This window comes from Pararge aegeria, chromosome 12 (assembly GCF_905163445.1).
Source record: "Pararge aegeria chromosome 12, ilParAegt1.1, whole genome shotgun sequence".
In the NCBI taxonomy this organism is placed as follows: Eukaryota; Metazoa; Arthropoda; class Insecta; order Lepidoptera; family Nymphalidae; genus Pararge; species Pararge aegeria.
Genome location: NC_053191.1, coordinates 1,082,819 through 1,096,754, shown reverse-complemented (window position 1 = coordinate 1,096,754; position 13,936 = coordinate 1,082,819). Strand labels below are relative to the sequence as shown.

General features: G+C 35.0%; 1 protein-coding gene across 1 annotated transcript; it reads right to left on the bottom strand.

Annotated features, from left to right (window-relative positions):
* Positions 1-5,616: 5,616 nt before the first annotated feature.
* Positions 5,617-13,663, bottom strand: LOC120628179 (protein GUCD1). Its single transcript, XM_039896424.1, has 5 exons — positions 13,601-13,663; positions 12,587-12,776; positions 12,081-12,147; positions 9,454-9,641; positions 5,617-5,841 (listed from the first exon to the last, which is right to left on the bottom strand). Exons 1-5 carry the CDS (start codon positions 13,614-13,616, stop codon positions 5,652-5,654), a joined length of 651 nt encoding a protein of 216 aa, XP_039752358.1. The 5' UTR covers positions 13,617-13,663; the 3' UTR covers positions 5,617-5,651.
* Between the last annotated feature and the right edge of the window lie 273 nt (positions 13,664-13,936).

The window sequence follows — 13,936 nt, the reverse complement described above, 5'->3', positions numbered from 1 at the left end:
AATTTATTTGTAGTACTAGTGGTCCCTCGCGACTTCGTCCGCGTATAAGTCAACCTTATAAGATATATATATGCTGTTGCGGACCTTTTTTGAGAACTTTTAAAAGGGAACAACTTTGTCTCACATGATTTTATCGTAACTTTAAAACCGTTTACGCAGCGCACGCAGCGGAAGATCTCATAAGGAAAAAAACACCCGATTTTGAACCATTCTTCATTAGGTCTTTGCGTTATGATATTTATGATATCATATATAAATTATTGCTCTAACCAGGTTGCTCTTCTAATAATTTAAAATAACATTGTGAGATGGTGATAACAAAAAAAAACACCCGGTTAAGTTTGTTGTGGGCTTCGTCTTAGACCAGGACGCATTTGGAACCCTGGTGGCTTAAGTTTTAAGTTTACGAATGTGGTTATCGCCATCATCTCACTACCGTGTAATTCTTATATACGCATCAAAAGTGCCACCTATGGGCCTACTTGAATAAAGATATTTTTGACCCTGACTTTGATCTATAGCATAATAGCCTTTCTTGATAAATGGGCTATCCAACACTGAAAAAATTTTGTATATCAGACCAGTTCTTCCTGAGAATATCGCGTATATATTATTGTAAGATGTGGTGGTTAGTTTTGTAGTCTAAGGCGATAGTGGGTTAACCTAGGATAAAACCTTATTACGTAGGTACCTGTAACCCTAGTTGGTTTATACACGTTATCCTGCCGGAATCTAAAGCTATATATATCGCTTGGTTGCCACTCTGTGAAGTGGCTACTAGCCACGAAGCCTCCCACCAAACCAGAGCCCCAGAAAATTAAGAAATTATAAATTTCCGGGGATTGAACCACAAAGCCAGGGAGGTGAACAAAATCGTGTAAGACCATTCACGCATTCGGTCTGTCCCATGCATTATGCCTATACCATCACGGTCCATAAACTATCTATGTACAAAAATCTACGCCAATCCCATGCTTTTTTGAAAATTGGACAAACAAAAAAAATAACACTCAACGTTACTTACCATGTATAATTCAACAATAAAACGAAACAAAACAACTGGCTTTAGTTTTAACATATAGCGTATTGAACTATCAAATAAAGTATAGGGTAAATGCTAATTGTATGTTATATGTATTTAATAAACTACATATTAAATAACATATAAGATAAACTTTTTACGTATTAATTACATAAATATTAACTACGCACATAAATAAGTGAATAGTATTTTTCGGGAAATCACCTGCTTATAAGCTGTATGTTATATGTGTATAGGGTTTCACCGCGTAGTTCTTAGTAGGTATACATCTTGTATCCGTACAATTACAGTCTTTGGCACCTTTCGCAGACGATATGCAGATATAACTAATATATAAATATAAATAATACATAAAATGAAAATGATGGCTACAGGATACAATTTGGTGGACTTATCTATACTACATAGTGATCTCTGCCAGGCAACCAAATGTTATATTTATATAGTCTTTAAACCTATTTAGCACTGAATTGTAGTGAATTAATTGTTAAAACACTAACAAAACAGACAGACTTGATGTTTTAAAAGTGCTTATACTGAGACCTACTCGAAAAAAATGAGTTTTGAAATTTTTATACAATAATACAAGTAAGAGAAGAAGATGCGAATCGCTTCGTGCGAGTTTTTGGGATATTGACTACATTGGGATGAAAACCTGCCCGGTGACTTGCGGTGCGAAGGTAAAAAAGTGAAGAAGGAACGGGAGTTTCTGAGCACCCTAAGTATATCCTATAAACATATTGACAAGCTGGCTAACGTACGACGATGATCAAGACTTCGAAGTTTAGCCAAAAGTGGCGAATCCTCGTCAGTAAGTCTTCTGGATCGGCGTTCCACTGCTTTCAGAGCGGCCAGCCTGAATATTAACATTTAATCTTCCCTAGTTAAATCTCACCTTGATTATCTAATAGAAGTATGGGGCAGTTTCAGTTTAAGTTAGTTTTTGGGGCTGCAAAAACTAACTTAAAATGTCTACAAATCATTCAAAATAAAATTATCAAAATTCTTTACAACTATAAATTTCTAGCACCAACAATAAGGATTTATACCGAAACTAAATTAAAAAAATACAACAACTATATTACTACAATACATGTATTCTTATAAAAACATTAAATCCAGAAACATTCATTCACAATTAAACTTTACAACTAAAAAGTCACAACTTCGTAGTGCTAATAACATTTGCTTAAACAAACCACGAACAAATTACGGTAAGAAAAACATAAGCTTTGAAGGAGCATTCATGTATAATAAATTACCTAACGACATTAAAATAGAACAAAATTTCAATATTTTTAAGAAAAACTTAAAACTTTTGTAGTTGACAAAATCTGAGATTCTGAGATGAGATCCGGTCCTGGCTATGTATGACAGTATTAAGTATTTATATTTTATAATTTTACCCTCAAGTTTTTTTTTTTAATTTCTGATTGTTTCGTTCGTGCCGTTGTTTGTAGTTTTAAGATTACCTAGGTACATGAAATAAGTTGTAAATATTCTCATTGAGTGAAATTGTAATTTCTTTTGAGAAAAATAAACGTCTTTAACCACAATCTTTGCATTAAATGAACTATTAAAAAGACTAAAAAAGAAGGAGGTAATAAATTGGCATGCATCTGTAGGAAGGCGGAAAATCTAAAAGTAATTAATTCGCTACCTAACCTGCATGCACATTACAATTTGATGAAGATTGCCTACTTTTTGTCTTAGGCCTTAAAAAAACCTATTGAGTTCTCAATATCAAAGTCAAATTCAAATATTTCCTTATTCAAATAACCACAAAGATGGCAGTTTTATGAATACGTTAAATAAATATATGTACATAGTAGTAAGATTATGTCGATAACTACATTCGTAAACGTTCTCTTTTATCACACTCTGGCATTTTGAAGGTGCTGTCAGTTGAAGTGTGACACATCACGGTATAACTATTCCGCCTCCGGTTCTATGAATTGTTTATTTTAAAGGGCCCTAGTGTAAATCATCAATTATCATCATCATCATAGCCAGTAGCCTGTAATAGTCTACTTCTGAACTAAAGCCAACGAGAGGGTTTGCACATAGTCACCTCACTCGACCGACGCGAGGGCTACCGTCACCATACGACACCAGTAATTATCAAATAAACAAACCTACTTTGATCAGAGCCACTAGTGTTATTTACACCGGGAGCTCCGGATGCCTATTGTAATTACCACTGATCTAGTAAATCTAGTAAAGCTACAGCCAATATTTCTTACAAGCATTATTTAAGTGTGTCTCTTGTGAAGTGGCAATGGCCGGGGCTCATAGCTCGGAGAACTGATGGAGGTTGGGGTCCCAAGGTACCAGAATGCGAGCCCGCATAGGAATACGCAGCGTTGATCGGCCGCCAACAAGATAGACAGGCGACACAAAACGAGCCACTGGAAACAAGCGGTCCAGGACCTATCTCCTGCAGTGGACGTCTATCGGTTGAAGTAATGTTGACGATGATAATGAATAACAAACCTACATTTGTCTGAAGCATAGAACAATTAGTAAAATTTAATATCTAGTAGGTATATCTTGGTAACCTATCCTTAGCTCCAAATGTTGGTTTAAGTTAACGATTCCGGCATTGATATATTTAGCAAATTTGCCCGAAACTGTCATATCACAATGTTTAGTCCAATCTGATCAATATAAATAAATAGGTGCAATCCTGCTAAAAAATATTTTACATTAAATCGAACACAAAACCTGCGCCATCTCTTAAAATACTCATAAACTACTAATGCCTACGAATAAAGTAATTTGTATTTTTATCGTTAAATAACTACGACATAACCTTGTCTAGAACGGCTATACGAAAATCTACACAACGACAGGGATAGGTCCGTTCGTTGTATTCAGCTAAATTGGCTATCAAGTCTTCCTTACAGGGTTATCTGGACTTTTGCTCTTTTAACGTTTAGCACCAATGAGTTGATGGCATTTTTATCCGTCCTTTTTATATACAGTTATACCTTACAAACTATTGTAATTTTAATTACCCGAAACTAAGTCACGGTGGAAGAGTCAATACAAATAGACTGACTTGACGTTTCAAAAGTGCTTATATACTAGGCCTAATTGAAATAAATGAATTTTGAATTTTGAAATAGTTGTTAGGGATTAATAAACAGTTTTGCTTTACTTTTAATTTATATAAAAAATAACAAATTTACTTAGGTTTTAACCAACATAAGGTAAGGTAACTCTCAAAAACTAAAAAATAAATCGTATTACACAACGAAATTAATTAATGATTTTAAATAAAATATATATAGTTTGTAATATAAATAGTTAAGTATCTTATAAACAGTACGTATATTTCTTAATATTTTCATAACTTTCAAGTATACACAACCCTAAATGATTTCAACCTTCTTCATTTGCTATATGAAAAGCTACTCTAAACAGATATTCATAGATGAATCAATTCAATTGGGCTTTTTCACGTCACGCACAGGGATTCCCCGAACATAGAGTTAGCCTACGGAAAGTTGCCAGTTAAATGAGAATTAACCTACTTATTTTTAATATTGGCATCACTGAAAAAAAGATTAGAATATTTAATTTTATCTTTTATTACGAGTAATTATTTTAAGGAGATCTATTTAAATGCGCCCTATATATCTTTAAGCGATGTCAAACGGTTTTTATTGATTTTTTGTGGATTACTGTTGTTATGTTGGTGCACCTGAAACCAAAGGCAATAAGACATATTATTTTAGACGGTATCTATTAAAAATAGCGTTGTACGATGCCTCATAACCGTCCCATAAATTATGTTATTAGGATTTATCACTAATAGTTCTCTTTTTACAGGCAACCAATAACGGTATGCAGAAAAACGTGGGTGTTGATGCACAGATTTAAAAAAAAGTTTTTTTTTTTACATTTATGTATTTAAATAGTATTTTTGAAATAACACCTAACCCTTTATCTTAACATTTGGGTCTTAACATTTAACAACCTGATAGAAATCACTTTTAAGCGATAAGATCCTGTCTTATTGTTATTGGCGTGTGAGGCTTCTGTTGTTTCTGAAATCATTCATTGTTTTATTAGCGGTTGCGAGTAGTTTTTTTTTCAGTTTTCTACTAATCTTATGGAAAACGCTTGCTTTTCGGGGACACAGAGTAGCCTATGATGCTCCGTCTCCGTCATGTCAATGAATTGGATTGGTTCCTTAGTTATGGCGTAAAGGAAGTACAAACAAATTCAAATTCATTTATTGCATATTACAGATCAGGTTGGATAGAATTACATGTATGAAGTCCCAATGTATATTGCCTCTTTGGGCGTGCAACAATTACAAAGTATTATATTTTAAAGACTAAAGTTAATTATTTAAAACTAGTACATTAAATGTCATATTTTAACTAATTATAAAATTCATTAATATTATAAAATGTAATGTTAACTACAAATTTAAAACACTCTTTTTTTTTTTAATTAAATTATTTTCCCTTACGATCTTTGGTAACTTATTGTATGTTTGTAGGTCAACACGCAGACACTTTTAACAAACGCACTTTCGCATTTATAATATAAGTAAGGATTGTAATTAAGTATATGCTAGTAAAATAGTTGTTTATTATTATTTCTTATAGTTATAAACTAGTATGAGGTCGTAATCAGTGCCAGGCGCCAATCTCGCAGCATGCAGCCTCTTGGGTGTTGTGGCGCAGAGCGAATGCTGCCTTGCAGGATTGTGGTAAAGCAGCTTGCCGTCAAACCATCCCACTGCCACTATGTAATGGCCTTGGTAGTTTCCACCGAATATGCGCCTACAAAGATACGAATCACTTATCAATTTATTTTTCTACTAATAAGATCCTTTGGCATCTTAAATAGATTTATTTACTACTAGTTTCTGCCACGACTTCGTCTGTGTGGACTTTAGAATCGTTTCTAAAGCTTCGTTCGTTAACAATTTTTTATCCTACCACGGAAACTATTTGAGTGATTGGTATAGAAATAACATGTTCTTTTCCATAGCATAGGTGACATGAATACTAAATTTCAAAGCTGTCGCCCGGGACAAAAGGTAGCCTATGTTGTTCTTTGTTCTATTTTTTAATGTATACATTTAATCATAGATTTCTTTGTATTGTCCCTATATAAAAGCTGATATGAGGGGTTTATATGCCTCTAATAAAAACTTTATTATTATTTTGAACTTCGTCCCCCCTTTCGTGGAGACCAAGTTCAACCCTCGGAACGTAAATTTAACTTTTCGGAGTTATGTGCTCTTAAAAATCACCCTTGCTTGCAAACGGTGAAGGAAAACATCGTAAGGAAACAAGCATGCTGGACAGTTATCCATACTGTTCTCAAAGGCGTAACCAACATTTGTCTGAAGCATAGAAAATAGTAAAAGCCTAGTAGCTATATCTTGGTAACCTGTTCTTCGCTCTAAATGTCGGTTTAAGCTAACTGTCAAACCACAATGTTTAGTCCAATTATAAAAAGTATAGTATTATAAAAAAATATACTATATTTAATATAAAATGTCTATTTTTCGACAATCTCCTTTGTGGATCTTCCAAGTGTAGGTACGTGACATCGGCGAAATACATCGTGCTGATTTGGTACACCTGAAAGCCAAAACAAGCAAAAGAAGAAAAATGTTTAGTCCAAACTCATCGATATAAATGAATAGGTGCAATCATGCGAACAAATATTTTACATTATATAAAAACCCGCGTTATCTCTTAAAATAATCTTTAATTACTACTGACTACGAATAAACTCAAAGGCACGTGAAGGCAATACTGGGTCATCATGGACTACGCCGTAAAACTTATTCTGAGAGGAGACAATCGATACTAACTGACTGACCAATTAGGATGCCCACCAGACTTGAAAACCATCGACTATAAAAAGAGCAATACTTCGCACGCAAGGAACACGTCCATAAATTGCCCATCAACGTGAGGTACAGTTATAAGTAGCCCTTCAGACCGTAAACCAGCAATGCTTGGAGGCAGTAATAAGTATGGCGTATGGAGGGTAGAGGTAAGGAGGATCATCTGTGTATATGAAAAAGTGTCGTCAAAATGTATTAAATTAGGATGGCGCCACATTTGCATCAAGGTAACTCTTAAAAGAAGCGCCAAACCAAATATTGTTAGAGTAGGCTTGAAAAATAAACAAGGAAGTAAGGTTATATTTACCACAATATTTTGTACAACGTAAGTTGTTGAAATTCTCAATAATTAACTACTTTAGTCGATAATGACATTGAATTTTTTAACTCGGCATACTTCAATTCGTCTACGATTGCTACATTCATACCATACCCTGTGCATCCACCAGCGCCATTGTGGAGGATTTTTGAACTGTTATTTAGCGCATACAACTGGACACTTTTTCAACTTTTCTCCCATATAAGATGACTCTCCTTACCTCTACCCTCCATAGTATGGCGGTAGAAATTCTTCTGAAGAGCTCTATCACAAAAAACTACCAACCGGGGTCTTAAGTTAAAACAATCTTTACGTGTAAAAGTATTGAAAAAATTGATTACAAAATGAAATGTAAAAATTGAATATTGATCCGGTGGGATCGATTTGAACTTCAATGTCGATGTGTAAGTCCCATTCATTGCTAATTTCAGTGTAAAAAATATAATACAAATTAAAACTTATCGGTTATAGATAAGTGGTGAATGTGGTTTACGCCAGTAGGTTAAGACTCGGTAGTTTAGACTATAGCATTTCCTTGCGATGACCGATCGCAAGACCGACCCTCGGCAAACACATCTACACAGCGAACGAAAAAAGCATAGAAGACGCGTTTCTAAGAAATTGTCTTTCGAAACTAGTACCAATTAGTCAATAAACGCACGCCCTTTAAAAGAAGGAACTTGAGTCGCAAAGAGCTCTTAATAGGTTCTTCTATTTGTCGTACGACACGGGACCAAGCGTGATTGGCCGGTAGTTACGTAGTGCCGCGGCTGCGCAGGACCAATAAGCAGTCTCTGGAATCGTTGGATGATTTTATGCAATAAGGAAAGCAAAATAAATTAGATTAAAATAGCGTCATAATAAACGCCGATTTACTCCAAACTAAATGCACTCTATTAACAACATTCTATTATTATGAATGTGAAAGTGTGTCTGTTTGTTTGTTACCAATGTTCGGCTCAACCACTGCACCGATCTTGATGAAGGAGGGCCTTTATAGCTTGTACCCTGGAGATTATACACTTTTCATCAAACGTTGCCGCGTTTAAATTTACAAAACTGACTACAAACACTTTAAAAGTATAAAATAATTTTAGTTGGTACACGTTTGTACACGAATTCCGGCCAGTGTACCGCATCGGTTTCATTGTTTCTATTTAGGCCCGCCCGACTTCAACATACGTGTACAAGCTAAAATTATTTTATATTTTGATTCGAATTCATATTGAGCATTTTATAAATATAATCCAAAGAAGTTTGACCTATTTTACCTATATGCAACGGTACAGATAAACATTTGTAATTAATCATTGTAAAATATATCTATAACATTTCTTAAAATAATCTACCTTTTATTTACATAAACATTTATTAGATTATTTATAATACTTGTAGAAGAATAAAATTAAAAACCAAATTATTTAAAGCGCCATCTAGTGGCGGTAGTTTTGTAAAGGTTGAAGAGAAGGTTAACAAAGAATCATTGTTGACTATTGAGTAGAGTTAAAATTTAAATGGGAAAATGAGTTTCCTGTGTAGTCGTACAGCTTACATTCACACACACACACAAACTACACACACTCAAACTTATAACACCCCGTCTTTTTAGCATCGGGAGTTAAAAACCAATCCAATCGCAGCCAACGTGTTAACTACATAAGGCATAACACCATCCATAAGGATAATACGTAATTGTAATTATTTAGATTTTAGTATAGTTATCGATGTACTTACACGTGAAAAGTTATTCCACTATCCTTGTGGTGATGATCCGTATTATTTCGAAACCATTTCACAATACATGAAGGCATTTTGAATTATTAAAATCTAGTTTTACGCAATTCGTTTAGCCGCCACTACGCACGAATGTCGCGAGTCAACTATATTCGTTTGCGGTACAGTTTATAAGCCCCTCCCACCACGGGATAGTTTCCGTTACGCTATTTTTGAGTACGAGAAATGCTTCTATGCTTTTTTCGTTCGCTGCATCTACATGTTTTTTTAAATAATTAAATATAATTTGCGTTAACGGTGAAGGGAAAAATCGTAATGAAACTTCATGTAAGGTTTAAAGGGCGTTTTCAAAGGCGTTACAAGTCTACCCATTCACTCTTGACCAACGTGGTAAACCAGAGCCTAAATTTTTTTTTATTCTTAGAGGATGGCCCGTAATGTGCCGGTAATGTCTTGATGATGATGATTGGAAATAACCTGAATTCTGACGCCATCTTGTTGTGTTTGCACCAATCGCAGGACAGTAGTGCAGCGTCTACCAACGCGATCGCCGGCCCAGTTGTTACCACATGTGTGATAAGCTGTTTTGTCGAGAGTGCACCCTCCACCACTGAGATGCCATTGTATGAAGCATTTCTGAATCGGTTCCAAACACGATCCTTCACCTACGTTTTAATACTGGATTAATATTGCATTGTCTGAAATGATTTTGTCGATGGACTTCATTTTATTCGACGGACGTTTACTGCTGGCAGTAGTTAGCACGTCATACGTGTGAAAATGCCCTAAAACCAAAGCTAACATAGGCAGGAGATAAATATTACTATATTATTATATTTAAATATTACTATATTTGATATTATTATCCCCCGGTACTTTACGCTACGTTCACCTGCCAAATCAAGTCAACATGCTTGGAGAGCTAAGAAGGCTGTGAAAGAAAATAACATTTTGTCGTTTCCCCGGAGACAAAAATATCTCCTGCTGTAAAAGAGGAAGATTTTTCTATTTTTCATCATTCTATTTTAAGCCCATATAGATAACCTATTTATTTATTAATTAGTACGGACAAATCCACTTACACTAATAACCAATTACATTATTCTTATCATTTTACTTAAGAACTACATGAACAATATCTATTTATTTAAAATTAGGGTACCAAAAATTTAAAAGATTAAAAAAGCGGTATGGCCCTTTTTTTAATAATAATGTTGTACCATGTATTCCATTTTAAAAGGTAGGTTGAACTTAAAACTCGCACCTCTAACGTATAACTTGCTTCAACGGTGAAGAAAATACATCGTGAGGTATCCTGCATGCCTGAGATTTCTCCATAATGTTCTCATAGTCCACAATGGTGAAGTCCAATCCACATTTGGCCAGCATGGTTGTCTACGGCCTAAACCGTTCTCATTGTGAGAGGAGAGCCGTGCCCTGTAGTAGGCAGATTATAAGTTATGAAAATTAAGCTTAATTTGCTATACACCGCGCACAGCAGGAGAATTTGTATGGTGTAATTTATAATTTCTTCAACCCGTATTCCTGCTCCTTAGTCGTTCACTCTTGACAGAGTGGTCGTGGTTGACGATGGTTCTTTTTCTTTGCCTACAGCAGCCCCCGCGATGCGCCTCCACTTGTTACGATCTTCAGCGTTTCTGGAACATTGGACTATGGAGGTTTGTGTTGTAGCTTTAATTAATTAATCCGTATACTCCACACCAAACAGATCCTCGGCAATGTACCCTCTTCGCACGTTGATTACGGAACGTGATACGAGTACATTGACTTAACAATTATTCATTGTAAAGTCAACATCTCCTGAGGATGCTCCGGTTTCGGAGCGAAACGTGCGTAGAGGGTACATTGCCGAGGATCTGTTTGGTGTGGAGTGTACGGATTGAAGAAATTATAAATAACACCATACAGATTCTCCTGTTGTTCGCGGAGTACAGCAAATTAAGCTTAATTTTCATAATATATTATGGATTTCCGCAAAGTAACGCCTGCTTCTACCCTCTACGATTTTGAGTTTATATGAAGATGATCTTTCAGAATATTAATTTATTTACTAACTCATCACACATCATATACATCACAGGTCTTAATTTATAGGTTATATTTTTTTTCCGTACACTTTTTTTTTTTTTTTTATTAACGATAGGCCAGCGTTTGACGACAATCATGCCCGTTAGAAAGCAATGATGAGGTCTAGGTTGGAGCACGCTTGCCAAGAAAAAGCCTATTCACTCTAGCCTTGAAGGTACTCAAATTATACGTGGCAGGAAACACAGGTGCCGGGAGGGCGTTCCACATCTTAGCGGCACGTATCAGAAACGTGGATAAAAAACGTTTCGTGCGTGTTGATGGAATATCAACCCCATAAGGATGCTCCGCTTACGGTGTCTCGCTGTTCTGTGGTAGAACGGGAAAGGAGGAACAAGATTGTGAAGTTCCTGAGCACACTCACAGAAGTATATCCGGTAAAAAACCGATAAACAGGCAACATTGCGTCGGTGCTGGAGACTAACACCTAGCATAAGGGCCAACATCATCAATAACCTATCCACTGCTGGACTAAAGATCTCTCCTAACGAGAGGGTATGCCCATAATCACCAGGCTGGGCAGACAGGTTTGTGATCTTAGTAGATGGTAGGGATGTAACAGAACACACTGATGCAGTTCTCCATTACATTCCCTTAATCGCCTCAGTGGCGTGCACTGGGTTTCTTACGAGGGTATGCATAGAGCAGGAAAATTGCATAAAATGGCATAAATCCTCCTCCTATACGAGCTATGTGTATATAATATATATATACATATATATATATATATATCAATTTTAGGGTAGGCAGTGCTTTTGGGCATGTATAAAGTGCACGCCACTGAATCGCCTCGTATGACTCCCGCGGGACAAGGATATGCAACAACTGCATTCTAATCTACCGTCACCATACGGCACAGAACGACGGATTTATAGTTATCTAGAATAAAAAATAGTTATCTTTATTTAAAAAGCTTCTTTTTTTAATCCATTGAGGAATTTTGATAGAAATTAATCTAACGCCTCGTTTCACAATAGTAACTATGAAATACGACTCACCTCTTCACCAAGAGTTCTATTGTTCGCTGCCTGAATCGATGTGTACATGCGATGCTTAATATTGAACCTATAAATTTATTTATTTGTTTTAAAATTTGTAAAAAAAATGTTAAAAATGTTAAAAATGTTGTTAAAAAAAGTTTGTATTTAAAATTTAAATATAAACTCCTCAGTATCATCCTCCGCCGAATACATAATACATTATCCCAATGCTAGTCGATAGGAGAGAGGGATTTAGAGTTTAGACCATAGATTAAATATTTACTATAGATCGAAATTGAAAAAAGTTGTATGGAAATCGAAAAAGTGCCAGCATTGTTTTGCTTTTTCGATTTTTCTTTCAATATTGTAACTAGATGGTGCTCTTTCATTTCTATGCAAATCGTTGATAATAATCACACGCGATGCAAAAGGTAAATCTCTCACTACACACTCTGTAATGCGGAACGATAGTAAGGTCCATGAGAAAAAAAGGACAAAATAATAGATATGTAGGTATATAATACCTCTTCAGCAAATAGCAGAGATCTATAGTCCACGTAGATTTCCCGAAACCCTCTTCTAAACATATTCTTTTAAAGCCTTCGAGAAATTCATTCCTTTGTTGCTCAGATATAAGCATGAGGATACATGCTATCCCACAATCCCAGTTGAAGCGTTGTCGTATGTGAGGTAGGTTGTGTTTCACGTACTTACCTACGGTTTCATTAATTTATTAAATAACGGAATGCATGTAGACACTTAATTTTAAGTTGTGATAAGGCCTCATATTATGTAGTATTTTCTAATGTTCTTTTTGGAAAAATGACGTACCTACTCGTCCACCTATATAATTAGTTTTGCATAATTGTAGTAACCTAGCGTGATAACAGATGAGCGTAATAAGGCGAGGTTTAAGTATTGTATATTACACTGCATTCGATTTCATAATAGAGTACAAAATTACCCCGCGAGGACAAAGAAGTTCGATCAACGATTTAAACGTCATAAATGCGAACTAATTTCAGTCCGGGAATTGAGTTTGCTGAGGAGGAGAGCATGATTCGTAATTGCAGAGATTTTTTTCATAAATAACTATTGCGTTCGAGGACATACTCAGAGTGAGTATGTCCTCGAACGACAACATTGAAAAGTACCTAACTTTCAAAAACGTACATTTTAAGGACTTAAAGTCAAATTAAATTAATTTTGTGAGTCTGAGTCGCATTTTTTTCGGTCCGTGCGTCTATCAGCTCGAAAGAATTTCAGTTGAAAAAATACAACACAATTCATAACTCATAAAATTCGACTAATTAGCTAAAATTTAAATCTCAAATAAGATAATATTTAACTAGAAATAAATATTTAACTAATCTAAGTTTTTGATAATCGATTCTAATAATCACAATGATCATGATTCATGAATGCTTAGCTTTTCAAAGAATAATGGGAATAATAGTAAGTAGAGCGGGCTTAGTAATTGAAAATACGTGAGTTCTAAAGTAACTTAGTATAATAAACCAACAAAATAATATACTTGCTTTCATTTGATGCCATAATAATCCCTAAATTTGTTTAAACTCCAATAGTAGCTAGGTATCTAAGTTTCCAAACTAACTCTTGTGTCAAGTAAATCCTTATCAGTATTATCATAATTCATATCATCCGATAATCAATCCAAAAGGGAGGTGTTTGAATACACTTCGATTATTATTTTGTTGAACTATCAATTTGGTTCCCTCAGCTTATTTACTCAAAAAATAAATTAATTTACCAAACTTAAGTATGTGCCTAATATTCGTAGTAAAAATACAGTTAGTAATTAATTAGTAACCATTCAAAATCAGATCCCGCTGGACTAAGTTTATAGGACAATT

Bases quoted from the DNA above. Each gene is read 5' to 3' on its own strand.
- LOC120628179 (XM_039896424.1), bottom strand. The intron at 12,148-12,586 runs GTATTATATACC...ATAAATTTATAG, and splicing joins CTCTGCTATTTGCTGAAGAG to GTTCAATATTAAGCATCGCA. The intron at 9,642-12,080 runs GTGAGTCGTATT...ATTAAAACGTAG, and splicing joins ATAGAACTCTTGGTGAAGAG to GTGAAGGATCGTGTTTGGAA.